This window comes from Moschus berezovskii, chromosome 21, assembly GCF_049115385.1.
Source record: "Moschus berezovskii isolate FMDL1 chromosome 21, NW_MosBer_1.0, whole genome shotgun sequence".
NCBI classification, from domain to species: domain Eukaryota; kingdom Metazoa; phylum Chordata; class Mammalia; order Artiodactyla; family Moschidae; genus Moschus; species Moschus berezovskii.
The window spans coordinates 36,107,467-36,135,250 of record NC_142480.1 but is presented as its reverse complement, the minus strand read 5'-3'; the positions used below and the strand labels follow the sequence as shown (position 1 = coordinate 36,135,250).

The window sequence follows — 27,784 nt, the reverse complement described above, 5'->3', positions numbered from 1 at the left end:
GACCACCTGAGCTGCCTCCTTAGAAATCTGAGGAAATCTACAGGTCAGGAAGCAAGTTAGACCTGGGCATGGAACAACAGACTGGTTCCAAATTGGGAGAGTAGTATGTCAAGGCTGCAATTGCCTGCTTATTTAACTTATATGCAGAGTACATCATGTGAAATGCCATTCTGGATGAAGCAAAAGCTGGAATCAAGATTGCTGGGAGAAATATCAATAACCTCAGATATGCAGATGGCACCACCCTTATGGCAGAAAGTGAAGAACTAAAGAGCCTCTTGATGAAAGTGAAAGAGGAGAGTGAAAAAGTTGGCTTAAAGCTCAACATTCAGAAAACTTAAGATCATGACATCTGGTCCCATCACTTCATGGCAAATAGATGGGGAAGCAAGGAAACAGTGACAGACTTTATTTTCTTGGACTCCGAAATCACTGTAGATGGTGACTGCAGCCATGAAATTAAAAGACGCTTGCTCCTTGGAAGAAAAGTTATGACCAACCTAGACAGCATATTAAAAAGCAGAGACGTTACTTTGCCAACAAAGGTCTGTCTAGTCAAAGCTGTGGTTTCTCTGGTAGTCATGTATGGATGTGAGAGTTGGACTCTAAAGAAAGCTGAGCACCGAAGAATTGGTGCTTTTGAACTGTGGTGTTGGAGAAGACTCTTGAGAGTCCCTTGGACAGCAAGGAGATGCAACCAGTCCATCCTAGAAGAAATCAGTTCTGAATATTCATTGGAAGGACTGATGCTGAAGCTGAAGCTCCAGTACTGTGGCCACCTGATGCAAAGAGCTGACTCATTGGAAAAGACCCTGATCCTGGCAAAGACTGAAGGCGGGAGAAGGGGACAACAGGATGAGGTGGTTGGATGGCATCACTGACTCATGGAAATGAGTTTGAGTAAACTCTGGGAGTTGGTGATGGACACAGAGGCCTGGTGTGCTGCAGTCCATGGGGTTGCAAAGAGTAGGACATGACTGAGTGACTGAATTGAACTGAACCAGGTTAAGCTCCCTGTGTTACACAGCAAGTTTCTACTAGTTTATGTGTGGTAATTATGTTTGCCTGCTACACTCTCAATTCCCACCATCTCCTTCCCCTCCTATGTCCACAAGTCTGTTCTCTGTGTTTGTGTCTCTTTTCCTGCCCTGCATGTAGCTTCATTGGTACTATTTTTCTGGATTCCATATCCGTTCAGTTCAGTTGCTTAGTAGTGTCCGACTCTTTGCGACCCCATGAACCGCAGCACACCAGACCTCCCTGACCATCACCAACTCCTGGAGTCCACCCAAACCCATGTCCACTGAGTCGGTGATGCCATCCAACCATCTCATCCTCTGTCATCCCCTTCTCCTCCTGCCCTCAATCTTTCCTAGCATCAGGATCTTTTCAAACAAGTCAGCCTTCGCATTAGGTGGCCAAAGTATTGGAGTTTCAGCTTCAGCATCAGTCCTTCTGATGAATATTCAGGACTGATTTCCTTTAGGATGGACTGGTTGGATCTCCTTGCAGTCCAAGGGACTCTCAAGAGTCTTCTCCAACACCACAGTTCAAAAGGATCAATTCTGCCACGCTCAACTTTCTTTAGAGTCCAACTCTCACATCCATACATGACTACTGGGAAAACCATAGCTTTGACTAGACGGACCTTTGTTAACAAAGTAGTGTCTCTGCTTGTTCTAGTTATGTGAAAAATGTCATGAGTAACTTGATAGGTGTCACGTTAAATCTGTAGATTGTTTTGGATAATCATGGCCATTTTAACAATATGAATTCTCAGTCTAAGAGCATGGGATGTCTTTCCATTTCTTTGAATCATCTTCAGTTACCTTTATTAGTGTTCTCTAGTTCTCAAGCATCTTTCACTTCCTTCAGTTCAGTTCAGTCACTCCGCTGTGTCCGACTCTTTGCGACCCCATGAATCACAGCACCCCAGGCCTCCCTGTCCATCACCAACTCCCGGAGTTCACTCAAACTCATGTCCATTGAGTCGGTGATGCCATCCAGCCATCTCATTCTCTGTCGTCCCCTTCTCCTCCCGCCCCCAATCCTTCCCAGCATCAGAGTCTTTTCCAGTGAGTCATCTCGTCACATGAGGTGGCCAAAGTATTGGAGTTTCAGCTTTAGCATCAGTCCTTCCAATGAACACCCAGGATTGACCTTCTTTAGAATAGACTGGTTGGATCTCCTTGCAGTCCAAGGGAGTCTCAAGAGTCTTCTCCAGCACCACAGTTCAAAAGCATCAATTCTTTGGCGATCAGCTTTCTTCACAGTCCAACTCTCACATCCGTACATGACCACGGGAAAAACCATAGCCTTGACTAGATGGACCTTTGTTGGCAAAGTAATGTCTCTGCTTTTTAATATACTATCTAGGTTGGTCATAACTTTCCTTCCAAAGAGTAAGCGTCTTTTAATTTCATGGCTGCAATTGGTGAGGTATATATCTAAGTTTTAATTTTTAATTTTTTTTGATGTGATTTTTAAAAAGGATTGTCTGTTTATATCCCTTTCTGATATTTCACTGTTAGTGTAAAGACATGCAGGCAGTTTCTGTATGTTAATTGTATCCCGTCACCTTGCTGAATGTGTTTTATCTGTTCTAGTAGTTTTGTCCATTACCATTTGTTGTTAAAAGCTGCATTACCTCCTTTGAATTACTTTTCCACTTTGTCAAAAATCAGGTAGGCATATTTGTGTGGATCTGTTTCTAGCTTTTTTGTTCTAGTGATTGTGTCTGTCTTTCACTTGAATCAGTTTTGGTAACTTGTTTTTCAAGGAATTTCTTTGTTTCATCTGAGTTGTCAAATGTACTGGCATAAGATTATCTTTTTCATGCCTGTGACGTCCTGTTGTACATTCCTAATGTTGACAATATGTGTTCTCTCTATTTTTCTTGGTTAGTCTAGTTAGGGATTTATTAGCCTCATTGATATTTTCAAGAGAACAAATTTTTGGTTTTGTGTATTTTTCTTGTTTCTTATTTCATTGATTTCTACTCTTTGGTTTCTTTCTAATACCTTTGGTTAATTTGCTCCTTTTTGCCTAGCTTCTTAAGATGGAAACTTCAATCATTGGTTTTAAACCTTTCTTCCTTTCTGATATAAGCATTTATATTAGAAGATATAAATATATAAATTTCTTTTCAAACACTTTTTTAAGCACATCCCACAAATGTTGATATGTTCTATTGTCATTTTCGTTGACTTTGGACTATTTTCTAACTGTCCTTTTTATTTCTTCTTTGACTCATTGGTTATGTAGAGATGTTTTGCTTAATTTACAGTTATTTGGAGACATTTGAAAAATCTTATTATCGAATTCAAATTTAATTCTGGTTATGGACAAAAAGTATACTGTCAGATTTCAGTCCTTTGAAATGAATTGATACTAGTTTAAGGCCCAGCATATGTTGGTGAACTGGAAAAGAATGTCACTGTCCCATAGTTGTTAGGTTTAGTGTTCTGTAATGCCTTCAGTCAACTTTTCAAAAAAATTTTTGTCCAGGATTTTTTATTATCATTTAAGTGATGTCTAGGTAAATATCTATACATACGGTTGAAAGTACTTAAAAGATCTATATACATAATGATATTGCTTATTCATCAGTATGCTTACTCCTAGTAGGAAAAAAAAAGCTTTATTTTTAATGCTTTATTATCTCAGTTAAGGTTGTGATAGAATATGTGTTATTAAGCAGCACCTATTACATAACCTGATATGATGTTTGCTAAATTTTACTGAAGATTTGTCTGTTTCTCAAGGTACACTGCATGATTCCTTCTCTCCACGGTAATCTCACATCTGAAACATGGCTACAGATTGGCTGGGCAGTATTGTGTCCATCAACTGTGGAGATAGCTTGGGTGTCTATCAGGGAAGAGTGTCAGCAGTGGATCAGGTCAGCCAGACCATTTCTCTCACCCGGCCTTTCCACAATGGAGTGAAGTGCCTTGTGCCAGAAGTCACTTTCAGGTGAGTGTCTGAACTGATTCTTCAAATCCAGTCTGGTGATCTGTGGAGCTTGACCTCGGTCTCATTGCCAATCTTCTAGTTTCTTCACTGTTCTTATAGCCACCAGAAAAATCCAGTGTGATTATGATCTGATCCCTAATTTTCTCTGCAGCCTTACCTCCTGATGGCCCTCTACAAGCATTTGTCTCTTTAGTAACACTGTAACATTTACATTAACAACAGTAACATTTGCAGTTCCTCATATGGCCTCAGTCTCTGAACCTTGGCTTAAGGTGCCCCTCTCCCTCCCATACTCTGCTTGGCCAACTCTTATTTTCCCTCCTCAACCAGACTTAGCTTAAGTGCTTCATCCAACTCTACCAGACTAACATGTATTTTGCTTTCTAGTCCCCAGTACACACCTCTGTCATAGTATTCAACACTTTTGATTACCTACTTGAATTTTCTGCTGACCAGACTTCAAGTTCTGTGTGAGCATATATTACTTTTCATCTTTATATACCCCACTCCTACTACAGGGGTTACCACATAGTAAGTATTCTGTCTATACCTATTGAATGAGCAGGTAGGTAAATGAATGAAAAAAGCCATTAAGTATTCTAGAAATCTAAGATATTAATGATGGTTTTATGATTAAGAGTAGGTCTCTTCATTCTTTATTGAAGTGTAGTTGATTTGCAGTGTTGTATTAATTTCTGCTGTACAGCAAAGTGACTCAGTTACACATACACATTATTTTTTATGTTCTTGTCTATTATGGTTTATCCCAAAATATTGACTGTCGTTTGCTGTGCTATACAGTAGCACCTTGTTGTCCGTCCATCCATATGTAATAGTTTGTATCTACTAACCCCAAATGCCCAGTCCGTCCGTTTCCCACTCCCTTAACAGTAGGTCTCTTTTTTGTTTTCCTTTTCTAAGTTTTAAATTTATTTTCTGTTTCTTTTTTTACCAATTTATTTATTTTTAATTGAAGGATAATTGCTTTACAGTATTGTATTGGTTTCTACCAAATGTCAACATAAATCAGCCATAGGTTTACCTATATCCCCTCCCACTTGAACCTCCCACCTACTTCCCTCCCCATCCCACCCCTCTAGGTTGTTATACAGAGCCCCGGGTTGAGTTTCCTCAGTCATATAACAAATTCCCATTGGCTGTCTGTTTTACATATGGTAATGTATGTTTCCATGTTACTCTCTCCATACATCCCACCCTCTCCTTCCCTGCCCCCAGCTGTGTCCATAGGCCTGTTCTCAATGTCTGTGTCTCCGTTGCTGCTCTGCAAATAGGTTCATCAGTACCATCTTTCTAGATTCCATATACATGCATTAGTATACGATATAACAGTAGGTCTCTTTTAAAGAGGTCATTGCTGTGTCCATTGAATGTTGGTGGCTAAGTCTTGTCTTTAAGTACACCACCATCGTTTTTAGGTTTTGCCTCTGATGACTCATTGTAATGAAGTCCTCCAAAGGTGTGGCTTGTTGCTGTTGATCTCAGTTTCATCACTGTTATCACTATTATAGTTTTGGGACTTGGACTCTTTTATGTATTTCAGGGCAGGTGACATTACAGAATTAAAAATTCTGGAGATACCAGGCCCTGGAGAAACCCAGCATTTTGGAGACCTTCATCAGACAGAATTAGGCTCCTCTGGTGTTGGTTGCCAAGTTGGTATCAATCAAAATGGCACAGGCAAGTTGGTCAAGAAGCCAGCCTCTTCGAGCAGTGTTCCTCAGAACATCCCCAGGAGGACAGATGTGAAGAGCCAAGATGTTACCGTCTCTCCCCAGCAGCAGCAGTGCTCAAAGAGCTATGTGGACAGGCACATGGAATCCTTGAGTCAGTCCAAAAGTTTCCGTCGTCGGCACAACTCTTGTAAGTTGGATAAAGTTAATGTTTTTTCTTAACTTGATGTTTCATGTCCACTTATCCACTGCTTTTCTTTAAATAAGTCCTTTATTACCCTAATAAAAAAAGATGCTGGCAGGGTTTCGCAGAAATATAGCATGGTTATTCCGGTGCTATTTCCTCAAGATGTTAAAGGGAAAGGAAATAAGCTGTTTGAGACTCACACCTGCTCCCTGCCCTCTCCCACCACTTCCTTTCCTTCAAAAAATGTCAGTGATCTGGCTCAAGTTCACATAGACAAAAGTGATGTTGTTTTTGATCTGATAAATGGTGGCAGTAGTGATGCCTAAGTTGAACCTGCATTCAGGCTGTTCTGGGGGATTCTTGAATAAGTTTTGTTCTTGTGGTTTAACTCCCATCCTCAGTTAGAGGAGAGGAAGGGATGGACCTAGACATCTCTGTGATCTTACAGTTTCTGACAGACTGACAGTTTTAAATTTACAGTGTTCACTGTCCCTACCAGCCCACTGAGGAGAGCATACATTGATGTGTGCTGATGCCCAGTTATGTGTGGTACTGACAAACTGTTGAGTGCTGTTTGCTTATTACAGAACCGTAGTTAATTCGCTAGAGTCAGGTGTGCTCTTTAACATATTTACTGGGATAATGTTATAGTAGTGCGTTATAACAGATTCACTAGAAATTTATGTGGCCCTTCAGAAGCCAGCATTTAAAGTTTTGAAGATGCCTGATTTCCATGAGTATAAACTATTGAAATTTTTTGGGGAAAAAAAAAAGGTATTTCAAGGTACTTTTCCTTCAGTGCTTCCTAAATAACTGAATTGACCTGAGACTGAAATTGAATTGTCAGTTCTTCTCTATTCTTTGAAAAACTGTAGAATGCTTGGATAGAAAATGACTTTTTCCATATAGATTTTAACCTTCTCTATGTTGCTTTATTCTTTCTTCAAAACAAAACAAAAAAAAAACACCTTTTTTCTTTACCAAAAAATTGACTTGTTTGTTAAAAGTTTGAATGTTCAAGCAGTTTATAATCTCTCGTGCAGGAAGATAATCTTCATTAGCAATTTGCAAATTATTTTTTCCTACATATTTTCCCCATTAGTAATATCTTACATTACTATGGTACGTTTGTTACATTTAATGAACCAGTTTTGATCCATTAACCAAAGTCTATATTTTATTCAGATTCCCTTAGTTTTTACCTAATGTCCTTGTTACAGGCTTTCATCCAGCATGCCACGTTACATTTAGTAGTCATGTCTTCTCTTGGCTCTTAAAGTTTCTCAGACTTTCACTGTTTTTGATGATCTAGACAGTTTTGAGGAATACTGGTTAGATATTTTGTAGCATATTCCTCAATTGGTATTTGATGTTTTTTTCCTCATGATTAGACTGGGGTTATGTGTTTTGGGGAGGAAAACACACAGAGATAAAGTGTCATTTTCATTGCATCATATCAATAGTATGTACTGTCAGCATGGTATAACTTTTTTTCTTGGCTGCCCTCAGTCTTGTTGCTGCATGTTGGCTTTCTCTAGTTGCAGAGCATGGGGGTTACTCTCTTGTTTCTTTGTGCAGACTTCTCATTGTGGTGGCTTCTCTTGTGAAGCACAGGCTCCTGGGCGTGCAGGCTTCAGTAGTTGCAGCACATGGGCTTGTAGTTGCTGCTCACGGGCTTAGTTTCCCCGTGGCTTATGGGCTCTTCCTGGACCAGGGGTAGAACTGGTGTGCCCTGCATTGCCAGGTGGATTCTTAACCACTGGACCAGGGAAGTCCCACATTGTATATCTTATGACATTGACGTTGATTGCCTGATTGAGGTGGTGTGTGTCAGATTTCTCTTCTGAAGTCAGTATGTGCAGCTCACACCTAAGGAGTGGAGTTATGCAGAGTATCTACATAAGTTACTTGGAATTCTTCTCTACTAGAGATAGATCTGGAGAAGGCAATGGCAAGCCACTTCAGTACTCTTGCCTAGAAAATCCCATGGATGGAGGAGCCTGGTAGGCTGCAGTCCATGGGATCGCTATGAGTTGGACATGACTGAGCGACTTCACTTTCCCTTTTCACTTTCACACATTGGAGAAGGAAATGGCAACCCACTCCAGTGTTCTTGCCTGGAGAATCCCAGGGACAGGGGAGCCTGGTAGGCTGCCGTCTATGGGGTTGCACAGAGTCGGACACGACTGAAGTGACTTAGCAGCAGCAGCAGCAGAGATAGATCTCTTCTTTCTCATTTATTTGTTCAGTTATTTACTTTTATCAGTATGGACTTAAAGGGCTTCTCTAGAGGCTAAGCTTTACCACTAAGCTAAGTGGTAAAGAATCCACCTGCAATGCAGGAGACGTAGGTTCAATCCCTGGGTGGAGTAAGTCCCCTGGAGAAGGAAACTGTAAGCCACTCTAGTGTCCTTGCCTGGGAAATCCTACGGTCAGAAGGAGCCTGGTCGGCTGCAGTTCTCTGGGTGGCTAAGAGTCGGACATGACTTAGCAACTGAACTACACCAACATGGACTTACTAGTGTTTATTTTATACTTTGGTTTATAATTCAATACCATTTTATTTTGGTAATCAAATTGTTTCAACTTTGGCCACTGTGAGCTCTTTCAGTTGATTCCTGTGTCCCTTGGACATGCTCCCATCATTGTGGATGGGTTCCCCCTCCCCCAGTACTTACTTACTATCTAGCACTACAAGATGCTCCAGGTTTATCTTCTATATTTCCTGCCCCAGCCCTAGACTCAGCTATGTCTCCATGGAGTCCTGTCTCCTTTTATTGGAGAGTATTACAAACCACTGTCTAGGTACTAGATGTGCTCCTTGCTACTGGTGTCACCCTTTCAAAAGCTGACAGAGCAGGAAAATACATATGTATATCCTTAACCAGTGTAGATACCTGTATCTTTAAATACTTCTATATGTAACCATCACTACTATATTAAGCTAAATGAGTTCATGATGTGACCAAGTCTAATCCCTTACCACATGGATCATTCTAACCTCCTCCTCATCTGTAACCTCTCCCTCCAGCTGTGAGAAACCCATACTATCTGCCATCTGACTTAAATTATTCAATTCCAGTATACGTATCAGAATTACAGTACTAACCCTAAGGTATACTCCCATTCCCTTCATTGATTTGTTTCATGTGTTTATAACATATTGTTTCCTGCTTCCCATCTGGGGATCCTCCAACCTCCTCACTGTTTTGCATACATTAAGGCTCACTCTGTACTCTGTAATGAAGTTCTGTGGGTTTTAACAAATACATATCTTATATCTAATATCTTTACAATACTAAGCAGAATTCCCTATGTTTCACCTATTTAGTCCTTTCCTTTTTCCCTCCCTGACTGCCTGCCGCAACCCCCCTCCAAACAGCTACTGATCTTTTTACCATCTACCTCTGTAGTTTTGCCTTTTCTAATCACATAATTAAAATCACACAGTATATAGCCTTTTCAGAGTAGCTTCTTTCACTTAACATTATTTATTTAAGATTCATCCACATCTTTTTGTGGCATGATAGCTCATTTCCTTTTATTGATGAATAATATTCCACTGTATGGGTATAACACAGTTGGTTTATCCATTTACCTTTTGAAGGACATCTTGGTTGCTTCTAGCTTTTGGTGATTATGAACAGAGCTGCAGTAAATATTTGTGTGCAGGTTTTATGTGGACAGGACTTTTTAGATGAGTTGGGTAAATACCCATGAGTATGATTGCTGGATGTAATGGTGAAATGATCAGTTTGTTTCTTTTTCTTTTTCCCCCTAATACTAACAGTTATAGCAACTCTTTTGAAAGAGTACAGTTAACTTCAAAACAAGTAATTTATTTGATCTTTAACAAGTCACTCTGATCTAGTAAAAAGTGGGGTCACTCTCAGAAGTATACTCTGGTTGGTTGATGCTTCTTTTGCTTTTGCTGTTTGATCCATTCTCATTTCCTAGATTATTACTGCATGTAAATAAGGTTAAGAGATCATGGACAGTAAAATGTTGGGTTCTCTTTCCAAAAATTTATTTTGAATCCAGATTTGTGTGGAAGATGGCCATAGCCTGGGAGTTTGGTGATTGGATGTGACTCAGAATTGGTTTGTGATGGAAAGCAGAGTAAATTTATTTGATTAGCGAACCCTGTAAAATAAAAAGAAAGGTCTGCTGGGAATTGACTGATTTAGCATTTATGTAGCATTGTTCTTGTCTGGAGAATCCCAGGGACGGCGGAGCCTGGTCGGCTGCCGTCTGTAGGGTTGCACAGTGTCAGACACGACTGAAGTGACTTAGCAGCAGCAGCAGCAGCATTTTAAGGATCCCAGGGAAGTATATTGGTTTCTTCCCACCACAGTTATAATGTAGGTTATTAATGTTTTTTTCCATTGATGGATGAGAAATGGAGGTTAAGTATTTTTTTCATTCAGTTCAGTTCAGTCGCTCAGTAGTGTCCGACTCTTTGCGACCCCATGAATCACAGCACGCCAAGCCTCCCTGTCCATCACCAAATCCCGGAGTTCACTCAAACTCATGTCCATCGAGTTGGTGATGCCATCCAGCCATCTCATTCTCTGTCGTCCCCTTCTCCTCCCGCCCCCAATCCTTCCCAACATCAGAGTCTTTTCCAGTGAGTCAACTCGTCTCATGAGGTGGCCAAAGTATTGGAGTTTCAGCTTCAGCATCATTCCTTCCAATGAACACCCAGGACTGATCTCCTTTAGAATGGACTGGTTGGATCTCCTTGCAATCCAAGGGACTCTCAAGAGTCTTCTCCAGCACCACAGTTCAAAAGCATCAATTCTTCGGCAGTCAGCCTTCTTCACAGTCCAACTCTCACATCCATACATGACCACGGGAAAAACCATAGCCTTGACTAGATGGACCTTTGTTGGCAAAGTAATGTCTCTGCTTTTTAATATATTATCTAGGTTGGTCATAACTTTCCTTCCAAGGAGTAAGTGTCTTTTAATTTCATGGCTGTAAGCAGCATCCACAGTGATTTAGAGAGCTATAAATCAGATTTTCTCTGGTGTATGTAGATTGATGTTGAGACTAGTAGATTGATAAAGCTATAAGAATATAATTTCTCATAAATTCTGGCTTTTGTCTTTCAGAGTTAGTAATGAGTTGTTGAAGGATTTGTTGGTTCTAGTTACCTAATCCAACACTGATGAGAGATTTAGCACAGGCAGATTTTAGTCTCTTCTTTTAGGTTGGGAGTTGGGAGGGTGGTTATAAAGAATAGTTTCTATAACCTTGGTCACTGAACTAACACTCAAGAGTATTTGTCAAGTAGGTGAATGGAACATCAGTTCCAGGGAGCAGAGGGAAACCTCTTGAGTCCTCTTATATGGTCTGTTTAATGTAACAGTGATCCCACCAAGGTCCTAAGATTATTTTTTGCTAAGTTTTCATGGTCCTTCTGAGGTCCTAATGTGACTTCATTACCTCCTTGGATGTGCTTCATATATCCAACAAACTTGAAAACCCTGGTGCTGCTGCTGGAATCCAAGAGGTTGAGTGATTACTAGGGTCTAGAATTTGGGAGTTGAAAAGAAGGTACTAGATACTCTCAGGAACCTCCTCATAAAGCCCATTGAGACTGGTACTAAAACATTTGTAATTTGACCTTCAAGTGCCCTTTAGCGTGCTAAGTGCAGGACAGAGTTCCCCTTTACAACATGTGTGTGACAGACTCCAATAAATAAGTAGCACTGAGTGTTACACAACAATGGGTTTGTTATAAGTTATCCTGGCCAAAGAGCCTCTGTGCCGAAGGCTGGCAACAGAATGGCACAGGAAGGCGGCCAGCCTCGAGTCTCAACACACACTTGGCCCTGATAATTGAAAGGTAAAGAAATCTGGGAAGCACTGTTTATCTTTTCCAAGGGAAGTGCTTTTCTCTCCCAGGGGCCAGAGGCCAGTTTAATACAGAGCCAGGCCCTTTGGGGTGAGTAAGCCAAGTTTTGAGACAGCTTATTCACCTAGGACTTCCCGATGTATTTTTTTAAATATGAGGAAACGGAAGAATAAGAGACAACTAAGCATGTTAGCCTGCCTTTAATTTACCTTACATTATCTTTTTCTTGCTGATATGTGATGTCATCAGTATTTCCTCTTAGAAGGAAATTTTTTTTTTCGCTCTCTGCTTTCTTAAAAGTTTTTGGAACATAGCTGATCCTTAGTGTATCTTTGTCAAATGAGTGAATGGAAGTTCTGTATTCAGCGGGAACATAAGAAAATACCTGATACTTTCTAAAGTAAGAACTGTGGGTTTGTGAGTTATGTTTGTAGTTTGTGATCAAGCCACGAATGATCTCCCATTTTGCTTCTTTTCCTCTGTCTTCTTTCCCATTGATTAATTGCTTGTCTTCATCTGTCATTGTGATAAGTTCAGGAGAGTTTAATGTCAGTTCACGCTGCACTTGACTGAACTCCTTTCCTCTGAAGTCCTTACCTCATGCTGCCTCTTGTATTGTTGACAACTTCATCTTCCTGTCGTTTTCAGTCACGCAACACGCTTGGCATAGTTTTTGATGGTTCCCTTTCTTTCTCATAAGTTAGTCTCAAGTTGCCCTTTCTTTTATAATCTCTTTAGAGTTTTTTTGTTTGGGGTTTTTGTTTTTTGATGTGGCTGTTTTGAATTTTTAATTCATCAGAGGGTTGTTTTTTGTGTGTGTGTATGCTTATGGTGTAGGCATGGTGCTGGCTGGCAGATCTGAATGACAAGTGACAGACTCAACACCTTGAGTAAAACAGAGATTCAAAAGAATTCTGGTTAAGTTCAGTTAATTTCAAGAAAAAAATTTTTTTTTCTTTTTAATTTTAATGGCAGTGTTAGCTGGAGAAAATACCTCTGAGAGGCATGATGTAGAGCAGAGTGAGCAAACTTCTGTAAGGGGTGAGATATTAAATATTTTAGGGTTTATAGGCCATAAAGTCTCTGTCTCAAACATTTAACTTTGTGTTTGTAGCATTAGACAGTATGTAAACAAAGGAATGTGACCATATACCCATAAAACTTTATTTACAGAAGCAGGTGATGTTTGGGCTGGATGTGGCCCTAAGGCTATGATAAAGAGTATACACTTAGGGTGAGGTGGTAATCCATATCAATTCATGTTTGGAATAACTTTGTTTATTTTTTAATTTTGGAGGCTATCTTAGGTCTGGTTAATTTTTAAAAACACTCTGGTTAAAGAAGGCCTATAAGAGGAATAGAGGAAGTGTTATCTCTGCCATTCTTTTGTTCACTTATGATTGCATTATTGGTATTATCTTTATTGCATAGTTTTTGTTTAAAAGGTATCTTTCAAAGCCACTTACTCATTTTTGTATACTTCAGTAGTTAAAAATGTATATCGTTGTACAACATGAATGTACTTAATACTGTTGAACTGTACACTCAGAATTGTTTAAATGGTAAATTGTATGTTATGTATATTTTACAATAGTTTAAACATTTTGATGTAAATCCACTTGTTGTTATGCAACATCACTCATTCCTCAGGTAGCTCAAATACTGCCAGTAATTGGGTAGCATGAAACTTCTTAAGGGTGCTGATTTCCATCTGTGCCTTAAGTTCATAAGGCTTAAATTCTTCCTCTTTTTAGTTAAGAAAAAGTAAATAAAATACTCAGTATCTTTTCCCCACATCATCCTTTGTGGTTCGTCCGTGGGTCATCCTTTGCGCTCCTGGGTGTGCACACAGCCACTGGAGAGAGACCACTGGGCCCAAGACCTATTTCCTAATATTGATTTAATTATATTGACTGAATATTGAGGCAGTACAATGATAATCTTGCAAACTGGACTTTTTCTCTGTTTCCTCCCTTTCCTGCATATATTTATTGCTAACGGGTTATCCTGACTGTGTATTTTCATGCTTGTTCTCCCATTCCTAATTCAGCTCTGTTTTCTCATCCATGTTTATATAGCACTTTATATAAACTTCTCATTATATTGTATTTTAATTATTATATCTTTCCTTCCTTTTGGGTAACTTGTCTTGATGATGTACTGTATTCCAGGTACTTAGCTGTGACACACAAAATGCTCTCATTAAATGTTTTTGTCAAATTTTTGAAACTAGAACTTTACCCACACTTCAACAAGCTTCTCAGTGGTTCATAATCTCAGCTTTTTATAGTGACTCAGCCAACTGTTTCTTCCTTTTATAATTTTGGTCAGCCTTAGATTTTTCTCTGAGGCCTAAATCTCATCTTTACTGCCAGCATAGCCCTTTTCCATATCAGTATTTGGCATGAGGAAGATTTAGACATGAGTTACATATGCATAGTATACATCTTTCAGAATAATTATTGTAATTAATCTTGCTGATGTTGATTTATTCGTTAAATATTTATTGACGGACTGCTGTGTACTAGAAACCCTGTTAGGGGTACCACAGTAAGCATTTTACATACAAGGAAATTGAGAAGTTGGATGATAGATATAAGATTATATAATGTTAATAACAGAACTGAAACTAGGTCCTAGGTCTCCTGACTCATGGTCCACCGGATAGAAAGGAGTTGCTGTGAGAAATTAGAGCAGTATAGTTGGGATGATCTGTATGAGAGGGTTTGCTCATGATCATCCCAACTTCCACTTGAGTGTTTTAAAAATTGAGGAGCTCAGTCTTGCAAAAGGAAGTACATTATGTTTATTCAGACTATGTTGAAGGTTCTGTTTGGCATACCAGTCACCTGGTTCATCCTTTTGGGGTGGTCAGATGGGGATCAAACTATAAGTTCAGTTCAGGATTCTCTGGGAAGGTATGGTTTGGAGAATTCTGTGGGGTCTTTGCTCCTGGAGGAGTAGTTGACTGACATATGGTGGCCAGATAGAGTCTCAGACAGAGTGACTTGAGTGCTGTGGTGCTGATGCACACCTTGGTGTGGCCTTTACAGGGTTATGTCAGTATGGTCCTTGTCATCATTTGATGGTTCAGAAATTGCTAACCCAGAGTGATAAACTTTTAAGAAAAGAGATCACATTAACCAGAAGATCTAAAAACAGGCCTGTAAGTCAAAATATATCAACTTATAGTGGCAGGTGTATATCTGTCTCAAGATCTGGAATCTGTCTAAACCCAGGGATTCCCTTCCTACTGAGGTCTAGCCTGAGACTGAGTTAAAAAATCAGAATATGGCTGGCTTGGTAAGCATGGAATTCAGAGCCACTTGGACAGAATCTTTCTTTGAACTTCAAGTTACGAGGACTTGGCCTTCTTTTACTCTGGTTATTTCTCTCTTAATCAGTGGCTTGATATTCAGAATCAGACCACCGGACTTTTGTGGAGAGACTGCTGTGTTCTTGTGCTCCACTTTTTTGATATAGTCAGTTGTCAAGAAAGCCTCGATCATTACCAATTCCCTTATGAAGGGCAGAGCTTCAGATTTTCAGGAGTACTGCTTATTTCATATTCACTGTTACTTGGGTACTTTATGAAATCTACTAGTCCATGAAATTTGTGGTAATTTGTGCTCCCCGTTGAGCACTTTCTGTGAGCATACTGACTTTAGTCCCTGTTTTTTTCTGCAGGGTCATCTAGTAGCAGGCACCCAAATCAGGCAACTCCAAAGAAAAGTGGCTCAAAGAATGGCCAGATGAAGAATAAAGATGATGAGTGTTTTGGGGATGATATTGAGGAGATCCCAGACACAGATTTTGATTTTGAAGGGAACCTGGCCCTTTTTGACAAGGCAGCTGTGTTTGAGGAAATTGATACCTATGAGAGGAGAAGTGGTACCCGTTCCCGGGGCATCCCAAATGAGAGGCCTGCTCGGTACCGCCACGATGAGAACATCCTAGAGTCAGAGCCCATTGTCTACCGTCGGATCACAGTGCCCCACAATGTGAGCAAGGAGTTCTGCACAGGTAAGTTAACCCCACATCCCACTGGCTATCTACCTCCCCCAACCAATTTTTTTTTTGGTACTTGAAGCAGAATGATCCAGATTCTGAGTTTGAGTCTTGTGGTAGGAAGTAGCTTAAGTGGCATGGTCGTTGGCCCATTATATTGTCTTTTAGAGATTGTGGTCAGTTTATCATCCTGCTTACCACTCGATTGGGATGGGGGCTGATTTTTCTACATGTTCATTTATATCCTGCGCCTGGCAGGATCTGGTCTGCTGTTTATTAAGTAGGTTATGGTTAACAACTGAAGGCATAGAGGCTAACTCTCTAGCTTGACATAGTTAGATCTGTTTTCACTTTGGCTTTCCTATTACTGCCTGTAGATTTTACCAGAAGTTCAGCTCTGTTGCACTGGTTGTATGCTGGGGTAAGAAATGGTCAGAGCTGAGTGGTTGAAACCATTGCCTAAAATTAGGGTTTCCATAAATTACATTTGTTTATTGTGCTGTCCTTGTCTCCTGCTAGCCCTGGCCATTGAGGAGCTAGTCATAAAGTTCAGTGGCAGTAGTACTGTGGTAGTCATGTGTAGGTCACTGTGTATGATAGCCTAATCAGTTAGCTCAGTACTTTTAAAGTCTTTCTCTTTTTTTTAGCATAAGAATCTTTTCTTCAAACGTGGCCTTTGAGACAGCTGTGGGACAGGTGATCTGTGTCATCCGTGTCCCTGTCCCTTCCCCCCAAACTTATTAACTGGGCTTCTTGGAATGCAAATAGAAACTATCATTATTGAGTGATTTGGGAACTAAAGGGGGAATCATATTCATTTTAATAAGTATAATAATCATTTTGGCTTAAAGTCTTGAAAATAGGGTAGCAGTAGCTTGAAAGCTAGTAGCAGTTACAGGGAGATTTATGGAAACAGCATAACTTCATTTTGGGGAAAATCACATACGGCATGGCATTTTTGTAGACATCAGTGGGGCTCTGTTGTATTTGGTTTGGCTGTGTGTAGAACGTTCCATGTGAAAAGAAGATAAGTAGATTGTCAGTAAAAGACAGAAATTAGTAGTCTTTCTTAACCTTTCAGACTCTGGTAGGCATGCCTGTTTGCTAACGTAGATTACTTAAGTGATCCTGGCAGTTTGACTTGCTGGACTCCTTTAATTTTTTTTTTTTTACCACCTGTGTTAAGGCGAATAACTTCACTCAGCAGGCTGGTAGTACACGCAGATCCTGCCACCCGTCCACTTTTGACTGCTCTCCTTTTTACTGTCCTCAGTGGCAAAATAAGCTGCTTCTACTGGGAACTGTGTGGAGGCTGAGGTGGCTGGCTCATGCTGTATGTGACTTCCGGAGGTTCCTGAGCTTGGGGAGATTATGGCCTGCCTCAGAGTGAAGTGGCTGAAAGGGGGACAGTGGCCGTAAGAATCAGGAAAGATTCTCGGGTCCAAAAGAACCTAAGAAACATTTGCCAAAGTAGAGAACAGGAGAGGTGGGAGCTTTTTCTTACTATGTACTCCATTTCCCCAGTCTTCACACTTTGTTTAATTTAATGAAAGAAATGAAAGTTCCCTCCTCTCATATTTTTTAATCACAGTTGTGATTAATGGACATACTACAAAGCACATGTGCTAGACGTTGGCCAGGAACTCAGGTATGGCGGCTTGTGGTGTATCACAGCCAGTTGGATTTCAGTGGAGCATTGACAGTAAGGGGAGAAGAGGTCCTGTAGCGTCCTCTGTCTGGTTTTTCTCTTTGTTCTCAGCAGCGATAAGGAGTGGAATTGAAGTCCTTTTGTCAGGCAGGGTCTGTGCTGGAAACAGAGTGAGCACACAGTTATCTTGCTGAGCAACTTCTCCCACAGTGATTTTGTCTCTGCTCCGGTTTCAAGGCACAAGCCTTGAAGCAGGTTTTTACTCAGTGTTATTCACATAGAGCCTGGCTGGGGGCGTTTTTCCAGTTGGATCTCCTATCCAAATGTTAGTATAAGAATAAGGCAAACTATCTGGAAAATGTAGGGAAACAAGCTAGGACCAGAAAAGTTAGGTTACTTGATCACCTAGTATAATTTTCTCATTTTTGCAGATTGAGGACATTGAGTTCCAGAGAGGTAAAGGCACTTACGAACCTTATCTATCACTTTTCTTTTCCTTTTCTGAATGTAGATAAGTTAAAGAGAAAGAAGGATATGAGAAGGGTAGTTTAATGGCACTTAGATTATAATATAGTCTTTTTTCTTTACTTCTCTTGTAAGTAGACCAACTTAGATCAGCAACTGTGGAGAGTGGCTTGGCTTGCTCCCCAGTCTAGCCTTGTGGCATTCATGTCCTAGAACTCCAAACCTATTTTCTGCTAATACTCGGAGTTGCAAAAGAATAGCATGTTTACTACCCATTTGGTAATGGTTTGGGTGTCAGGGATCTGGCAGCTTGCTCCTGGTATCCTACACATTGGCTGCATGCTAAGTGGTGTCAACAGTTTCTAAGCTGTTATTCTCTCATTGCTCATATTCCTCTTGGCAATGCTCTTTGCCAACTGTGTGTGTGGTGGGGGCAGTGTTATAAAAGGTCTATTGATGGGGAAAACACATTCAGGAAGCAGCTAAATTTAGCTCTTTGTTTAACCCAAATCTTTTCTCTCTGGAAAGCCCCTTTGGGTCCTTTAACTGTGCTGCCGTCTCCAGCAGATTGTCGGACATTCCTCCAGCTTGGACCTACCCTGCTAAATAATGCTGTCCAGCGGTTGCAGACATGTTGGTTAAGTTTGGCTATAAAATGCAAGATGTGTGTGAGCACTCTGTGTTCAGAGGTGAGAGGTCCCCAAAGAACACGAGTTAGGAGGGTGATAAGTCTTCAGAGAAGAATCTTTGCTCAACATTAATAATATTGTAAAAGTAATATTTAAGATAGTTTGGGCCAGTCAAAATGCTGTGCTTATTGTGTGTAAGTCACTCTAAGACAGTCCTTGCACCCATGTTATTAAGATGTACTGGGAAGTGGAAAGATCCCATATATGCCTGAAGTCCAGTGAGAATGTGGACATTAAATTCATGGGGTGTTGAGAGGCAGGAGAGGTCCTGAAGGTGGGGTGATCAGGGAAGGCTTCACAGAAGGAGCAGGGCAGAAGCCATGAAACATGGGCAAGATTTCATCAGAGAGGAAGAGGAAGGTATTTATGGGCAGGCTGGGCAGATGCTGGTGCATTGTGAGTAAAGGGCTGTGTGGGAGACTGGCTGTTGGCTTGTTTGACCTGGGTAGAGATTTGTGTGGGGTGTGGAGGGAGGAGTAAGAGTTGAAAACGGCTTTAGACCAGAGCACCGAGAGCCTTGTGTGCTAATTAATGCTGTCCCTGTTTTATGGCCATGAAGAGCAACTGAAGGATCCTGAAAAAGACATGATCCAAAATCTGTTTTAGAAAGATTTATTAGTCTTTAGGAAGACAGGACTTAAATAGAATTCAAATTAGAATTTAAGGAGAGAGACCAGAGCAGGAGGAAGAGTGAGGCTGATGACACAACTCATGTGTCAGGGGTTTGGACTTCTGAGTAGAAAAGAAGACAAACGTGAGAAAAGTAACAAAAGGGAATTTGATAGGACTTCATGATTGAAAACAGATTGAAGAGGGTCGAATGAGCAAGAAGACTCAAAGGCATAGTATGTGCGGGGCATGAATGACAATGAGAATCTAGTTGTAGTTAGATTGCATGAATTTAGAATAGGCCAAGTCTGCAATTTTTTGTGATTTTCTTTCTGCACTGCTTTTTGGCTGAGCCCTAAGAAAGCAGATAGTAGTGTTGCCACACTGAGGGATTTACTGATCATTAAAGGCTTCCATGAAGAGGCTTCTGTACGGTCAGAGAATTGAGTTAGGTAGCCATGTGGGGACTCCTGAACCTATTTCCTTATCTGCAAAGGGATAATTCAGTTCAGTCGCTCAGTCGTGTCCGACTCTTTGCGACCCCATGAATCACAGCATGCCTCCCTGTCCATCACCAACTCCCGGAGTTTACTCAAACTCATGTCCATTGAGTCGGTGATGCCATCCAGCCATCTCATTCTCTGTCGTCCCCGTCTCCTTCCACCCCCAATCCCTCCCAGCATCAGAGTCTTTTCCAATGAGTCAACTCATCGCATGAGGTGGCCAAAGTATTGGAGTTTCGGCTTTAGCATCAGTCCCTCCAATGAACACCCAGGATTGATCTCCTTTAGAATGGACTGGTTGGATCTCCTTGCAGTCCAAGGTACTCTCAAGAGTCTTCTCCAGCACCACAGTTCAAAAGCATCCATTCTTTGGCAGTCAGCCTTCTTCACAGTCCAACTCTCACATCCACATATGACCACTGGAAAAACCATAGCCTTGACTAGGTGGACCTTTGTTGGCAAAGTAATGTCTCTGCTTTTTAATATGCTATCTAGGTTGGTCATAACTTTCCTTCCAAGGAGTAAGCGTCTTTTAATTTCCTGGCTGCAATCAGCATCCGCAGTGATTTTGGAGCCCCCAAAAATAAAGTCTGACACTTTCTACTGTTTTCCCATCTATTTCCCATGAAGTGATGGGACCAGATGCCATGATCTTTGTTTTCTGAATGTTGAGCTTCAAGCCAACCTTTTCACTCTCCTCTTTCACTTTCATCAAGAGGCTTTTTAATTCCTCTTCACTCTCTGCCATAAGGGTGGTGTCAACAAAGGGATAATACTTGTCATTTAAATGAGGTCATGTGATTGCAGCCAATTAAACTGACTGTGCTCTTTTCTGCACTTCCCCATGGGGCCCTGGTGTGCAATGGCTGCAAATAGCACCCTCCTGGGTGGTGTATGCAGTGTGTTGCCTGCACAGGTTGCCCTAAGGGACTTTGGAGATAGCCCTTTCCAGTGGACATTCATGACTGCCATGCTGTCATCAGTCTAGGCTCCAGATTTGTATGTTAGGTGCCTTTGGAAAGCCCCAGGGCACGGTGACCAGTGTCCACACTGGCCAAGTCATAATGTCCATTCAAAGCAGGCTTCAGAACAAGGAGCATGTGATTGAGGCCCTCTGCAGGACCAAGTTCAAGTTCCTTGGCTGCCAGAAGATCCATATCTCCAAGAACTGGGGACTTGCTAAGTTTAATGTGGATGAATTTGAAAACATGGTGGCAGAAAAGTGGCTCTTCTTGAATGGTTGTGGGGTCAAATACATCCCTAATTGTGGCCCTCTGGACAGTTGGTGGGCCCTGCACTCATGAGAGCCTTGGCACTGCCCCTCCTTACTCATGTTCACCAATAAATCCTGCTTTCCTGTCAAGGAAAAAAAAAATGAGATCATGTAGAAAGCAGCTAGTGCAGTGCCCAGCTTATAATTATTGTTCAGTCAGTAGTGTGAATTGCAGACATTCGCAGAAAAGTTACTTCAAAGCATCAACATTTATAAAATTTTTACCAGGCGCCGTTCTGGATCCTCTGGGTAAGTCATTGTCTGTCACCTCAGGGGCCTTAGAATATAGGGTAACCAGATGTGTAAACAAGTAAATTATGGAAGTGTATGCAAGATTAAGAGGTGGCAGAAAGGGGAGGGAAGGAGAAACGTTATGATCGATGTCATAGTATTGGATGTTCGGGGGTATCAGCTGTACCCTGGGCACCATTCTAAGCTCTTCACATGCTTATCACAGTTTCTGTAGCATCTCTGGGGTTACACTTTTATACCCTTTTTATGTATATGTATTTAAAATTTATTTGTTTTTTGGTTGCGCTGGGTCTTCATTGCTGTGTGCAGGCCTTCTCTAGCTGTGGCAAGCAGGGGCTACTCTTCGTTGTGATGTGCAAGCTTCTCGTTGGGTGGTTTCTCGTTGTGGAGCATGGGCTCTAGGCATGCAGACATCAATAGTTGTGGGCTTAGTTGCCCTGCAGCATGTGGGATCTTTGCAGACCAGGGATCGAACCCGTGTCCCCAACATTGGCAGGCAGAGTCCTATCCCCTGTGCTGCCAGGGAAGTCCCAGAGTTTTAAGAGTTTAAGTTCAAACTAAGGGCTTGGGGGATCTGGAGCCATCACATTATGGCCTGACACCTGAGTTTTGATCAAGGTACCGGTTCGTCATTTTAAAAAACTGAATTGGTCTCTGCAAATGTGACCTTTTTGCTATTATATGCTCTTTGCCATTTCACAGCCACAAGTGTCTAGCCAGAGCAAGGAACGAGTTTGATTTCAGTATATCCACCATCCTGCTTGAATTCAATATATCAAAGCTAAGTTAGTCATTCACTCCCACACATATCTTTGACTCCTTAGTATTCCCATTTCTTTCAGTGGAATCACTATTCTTTTAAGTGTCCAGCGTGAAACTTTGTGGCCATCTTTGCCTCTTCCTTCTCATAAAAATTCATGACTAGAAAGAACCCTGGAGGCCATTTTTTTCTACTTTAATAGCACACCGATTCCTTCTGCAGCAGTTTTGACAAGGAGTTTACCTTTATCCTCAGCATTCATTGACTCCAGATTCTCTTCTTGCACATGTGTGGCCCTTGAAATTGTCATGATCTTTTAGTTTATGGTGCTACCCTGCAGGCTCCCTTTGTCTCTTGAAATCAATTCTGTATAACATCATCCTGTATGAAACAACCTGGCATATCATGCCTTCTGACATCTGGCCCCGCCCACCATTCTAAGCTAGTCCTCCTGTAGGCCTTGGGCTCCAGGCAGGGACGTTTTCGTCTGCTCTTGTCACACCCATTCCAGCCCCTGGAACTTTGTTCATAGCCCCTTCCCTACCCCGAGTGCACTCTTTTCTGTCATTGTGACTAGGATTCGGCCTGTCTTTCAAGCGTGGTTTAGATTGAGGATTTGACACTACCTGCAACTCCTGACTTGAAATCCACATTTTACACTTGTGGTTAGGATAACACAATTTTGTTCTCTGATATTTGCACATATAAATTTTTTTCTTCCAGCTAGATTGTAAGACTAAGAATGTGGTTTGTTCTCATATTCCTTTTATTTATTCTGTTTCCTGCCATTCCCCACCCTACCACTGGCATGATGTATTATTACATTTGTAAACATATGTTGATCATATTTGGATCTTTCTTTTTTCTCCCCAACTTTAAAAATAATATTTATTTGTGGTTCTGGCCATGTGGGATCTAGTTCCCTGACCAGGGATCGAACCTGGGCCCTCCTTATTGAGAGTATGGAGTCCCAGCCACACTGGACCACTAGGGAAGTCCCTCCCCAACTTTTTATATTGAAAAAAATTCAAAATTTCAGAAAAGTTACTAGAATAATATAATGAACAAATGTGTGTCCTTCATTTAGATTCACCAGCTAACATTTTGCTACATTTACTTTGTAGAAATACATAAACAGACATCCCTGAACAACTTGAGATTTAGTTGAACTCATTATATTTTGTTTTTTACATTTTACCCGTACTTACGTATGTATTCAGTAGGATGTTGCTCTCTTCAGTCACACTACAAGATTGCTCTCAGAAAATTTAAAATTAATACAGACGTATTATCTAATATACATTTCATATGCAAAGCTTTCATGTTATCCCAGGTACGTCCTTTATAGTTGTATTTTTAATCAACCATTGCATGTTACATTTATTTGTCAGATCTCTTTCATGTCCTTTAATCAGAACAGTTCCCACAACTTTTGTTGTCTTTTGTGATACATTTGTGAAGAGTCTAGACCAGTTGATTTGTAGAATACCCCTTAGTTTTGATATATTGATTGTTTCCTTTTGATGTGTTTCGTGTTAAACGTTTTCCCCGGAGTTTGGTGGCGCTCTGTCTCTTGTGGGGTATCACATTGTAAGAGGACACAGCATCAGTTTATCCTGTCCCTGAGGCAAGTTTGATCACTTGGTAAGGTGTTGTCCGACAGATTTCTTCTTTGTAAAGATACTTTCCCCTTTGTAATTAATGAGTGATCTTTGTCAGGAAGTTCTTTACCTCTGAATCCAAAACTTGTTCCACTGGAGCTTTAACCTGAAGGAATGAGGTCCAGTGAGGCTAGGAGGTTGGTCTCGTTGTTAATGGGGAAAGGAACAAGTGGAGAGTCAGAAACATCTTACCCACACTTGCCTTTGGTTATAGCTGGACTCTTATCCAGCTGCAGAATGGAATGCCCCGAGGCTGTTGTACAGGTTTCTTTCCCATTCATTCATGAGTTCACGCATACTTCTATAGCCCCTCTACTGGGCAGTGTGCTAGCACTGAGGGCACAGTGGGAAAGGGGATATGGCAGTGAACAAGGCAGATGGTTACTGCCCTCGTGGAGCTTACAGTCTAGCGAAGTAGATAGTCCAAAAGGAAGGCAAAAGTTATTTACAAATTGTATTAAGCACAGTGAAGGAAGTAAGCAACATGCGGAGACTGAGGGATATTTAAACTGAGACCTGAAGAAGGAGGAATCAGCCGTGTGTGGTGTGGAGGAGCATTGAAAGAGGAGAATGCCAGAAGAGGGAAAGCACATGAAGGGACGAGCTTCCTAAGCCCACAAGGAACCTGGAATACTCAGGACCCAAAAGGCAGCCAGATGCCTGGAGCCTCTGGGGTTGAGTTCCAAGGTAAAGGAGCTGTAGTATGCAGGGCCAGATCATGGGAGGCCTTGTGGACCCTTATAAAGAATATTAAGAGTATTTAGCTTTCTTGTAACAAATTCTTCTTTCAAAGATACACCTGACACCAAATTGTGTTTTATGGCAGCCTTAATATACGTCTACAGGGGCTGTCTGTACACCTGCAGGTGTCTGTACATTGTGGGTCTGAAGGTGTGAATTTACCAGTGGTTTTATACTCCAAAAAAGAACTCATGATATTGCTACCCAGTTATGTGACCACCACAGGGTGGAATAAGAATTCATAGTCCTGGAGAAATCCCTGTGCCTGTAACTGAGCTCTGCTCCTCATTGATAAGACATGGGATACACACACACAGCCTTTCCAGGTATAAGGCCCTGCCAGTGTGAGGATTGAGTTTGAATTAGAGAGGACACTTTGCTGTGGGAGCCTTGTTACACAACAGAAAGGCTGGGAGGTTTGAAGCAGTGGGAGGGAGGTACATGCACAGGCTGTGGAGGAAGACTTGACATGGCGCTGGAAGGCTTCTGAGGGTGGGGAAGTGCAGTGGAGGGTGTGAGGACATGTCCGTGTGTCTCTAAGGAAAGGAAAGGCCCCAGATGGTGTGTGCTGGAAGGAGCAGTGTGAAAGTGACAGAGACATGAAGAAGGGGCAGCATACATGATGCTGGGCTTCACGGCCCTGCCTCCATCTGTGGGGCGAGCTGTGCGGGGAGGAAGCGTCTTCTCTCCTGGCCTGTACTGGGTGTGCTTAAGCCGTTTTCCTTGATACCCTAAGGTTAATCAGATCCTAAGAAGGGCTCTGCTTATCAGGAACTGGCTATAATTATATCTCTCTTATTTCACTGACAACTGTAAAGAACATATTAATATTAAGAGAAGCCCTACCCACTAATGTTATTGCCTTGGTTCCCAAACAGTTAACATCCACCTTCCAACCCAAACATAATCGGGCTTGGCCCATGTTCAGGCTTCGGCAGTGTTATTGTTTGCACTTCACACGCTATGTTCTTGGTGTCCTTCCTTCGGAGTTTATTTTATTCCCTCTGCCTGTTTCTGATAAGCCAGTTTGCCTGTTGGACTTTGTGCGTAAATGTTGAAAAGAAACATTTTGTGGTCCTGGCATGTTCCTTTTAGAGATACAGAGTAGAGTACAGTGAAGTCCTGGACGCCATTACTGATAGACTGAACAGAAAGGATTCCTGGCCAGATCTTTCCCTGGGCTACAAAATGTGCCAGTTCATCAGGGCCCCTTCCCCCTGGCACAAATCAGTGAGACGTAATAGACATGGTTTTCGGCTGCAGCAGCCAGCCATCCAGAGTAGGGTAAGCTCTCCTCCTGCTGTACCATCAGTCTTGTACCTCTAAGAACTGTGAGGAGAAAGCAGAAAATGCTCAGCCTGCCCCTGGAGAGCCCTCAAAACCAGAGAGGAGGCACCTGCACGTGTAGCACAAGACCTAGTTCCAGAAAGAAAGTTTGATTAGTGGAGTGGCGGGCACAAGATGCACTGCCCTGACCTGTTTCCAGTTCACCAGAAAGGGAACAAGTAGGTAAAGAACTGCACAGACTGGAGGGAAAGCTCTCCTTGCGTGACTCTGCAGGTGAAGAGGGTGTTTGAAGTAGGCAGGTGCGTGACTTGTCTGGCAGGTTTAGGGTTGTTAGTGTCTTAGGATTCCTGAGAATTCATTCACCTTTTTCACACTGCTATCAGTGGTTCCCAGTTAGTTCTGATAATATGTGCATGTCTGAAGCCGACCATAAAAAATGGCTGTTTAATCAGCTGTTGACATGCAATCAAGCTACAGCCCCCAGCATTGGCATCTGGGGTATCAATGGCTCACATTTCAGAAGGGGCAAGGGGCGAGGCTCAGCTCACTGCCTGTCGTGTCTGCCCCCAGCAGGATTAGGACTCAGACAGGTGGAGGAGCTCAGTTAACCAAGAGAATAGTGTTCATTTTGACATGGAGATGGTTTTTATTATTACATTATTATTTTGCCTCTCCTTGAGAGAATACAGATGTGGGTACTGTAATTTCAGTCTTTATGCTTGGGTTTCTGTTGTTAAAAGGTATAGCCACAGCCTGATTCTCTGTGGCTTTAGGGATCTATGCAGGCAGGACTGGATAACTGATAGAACTTCAGGAAATTTCTCCTGAAATCATCAGTGAGGAAGAGAAATTTTTCTATACAGGGCTCTGGAACCAACAGGATGGTAATGAACTTTCTGATGAAAACTTCTGCCTTAGAGTTCAGCCACACAAGAAATGGTAAATTTGCATCGTTTATACGTTTGAGTACCTGATGAGATCTTGCCTCTATCGGTAAATAAATACAGCTGAGATGACAGAACTGAGGCAGGGGTCGAGGAAGGAAGAGGCTTATCCCCTACTTTGAGGGTGTTACAGTCCAGTACAGATGAGGACAAAGGACCTCAAAAGGCACCTGAGGGACTTCCCTGAGGGTCCAGTGGTTAAGACTCCGTGCATCCAATCCAGGGGCCCCAGAGCACATCCCTGGTCAAGGAACTAGATCCCACATGCCAGCAGCCAAATACATTTTTTAAGTGGTGTGGGGGGCATGTGCTCCATCCAGACAAAACTAGATACATGCAAAATCCCTTGCTAACTTGCTTATTGAAACCTGTGTTTCTTGGTCTGCCAGTGAGCCTTGCGCAAGTGTGCTCCCTTGGGGCCCGTCCAGTGGCTTTCACCTTTGTAAGGGGGCATTGGATGTCAGGCAAAAGAGCACCGCTTTTGACTTTGCGGCTCCCTCCATGTTCTGGCTCTCTGGGCTCTGAACAGCACCTTTCCACTGGCGTGTACTGCAGGCTTCTCTGAGTGCGCCGAGCGGCTGCAGGCTTCGCCCCTGCAAGACCACGTGTTTCTGATGGTGTGCTCTCAGTGACTATGATCCCCTCAACCTTTCTGGAGCTGCAGCTCGCTTATGGCGAGTAAAGGATTTCTTCTAAGTGCCTTAAAGTGAACCATAGGTTACTGTCCACGCACTCTCTTTGGTAAGAGTTTTAGGTTACAGTCACCCGAAGGGGGAGAAAACAACAAATTATTCGAGAAAGCAGGTTTCTCGTTGACTTTCTGTGGCCAGACAGAAGGGCTCAGTAGCGGAGAGTGGGAGGAAGAGGATGCGGGGAGCAGGTGGGATGAGCAGGTCGTCCTGCCTGAAAATTAAATAGTGGGGACCAGAGGGTCAGGAGGGTTAGCTAGCGTCTGTTCCACTCCAGGCAAAAATAAGGGCTCTGCTTATGAAAACCTCACAGCCAGGAGTGGCATTTCCCCTACTTTGAGAAAAGCATGTTTTAATGTGGTTGGCAGCCTTTTCTTGATAGTGCCAGGTACATGTTGGTGGATTTGGCCTTCATGGTCTAAAGGTAAACTTGTAAGAGAGGTCGAGTTCACCCCGGCTCTGTGGTAGCCTGAACAGGTTGTTATGTAGTTCCATATCCACTGCTTGAGCTCTGGAGAGCTGCATAGCATGCCTGTGTCTTG

At 42.0% G+C, this 27,784-nt stretch overlaps 1 protein-coding gene and 1 pseudogene across 1 annotated transcript in view; both read left to right on the top strand.

Moving 5' to 3' along the window:
• The window catches only part of EDC3 (enhancer of mRNA decapping 3), a 57,322-nt gene that overhangs the window by 18,583 nt on the left and 10,955 nt on the right, over nt 1-27,784 (top strand). The window contains exons 2-4 of the mRNA XM_055418152.2: nt 3,765-3,975; nt 5,537-5,856; nt 15,401-15,736. Coding sequence (XP_055274127.1) covers nt 3,812-3,975; nt 5,537-5,856; nt 15,401-15,736 — 820 coding nt within the window. The 5' untranslated portion in view covers nt 3,765-3,811. The remainder of the gene's footprint in view (nt 1-3,764; nt 3,976-5,536; nt 5,857-15,400; nt 15,737-27,784) is intronic.
• Nucleotides 20,437-20,579, top strand: LOC129550770 (small nucleolar RNA SNORA70; annotated as a pseudogene).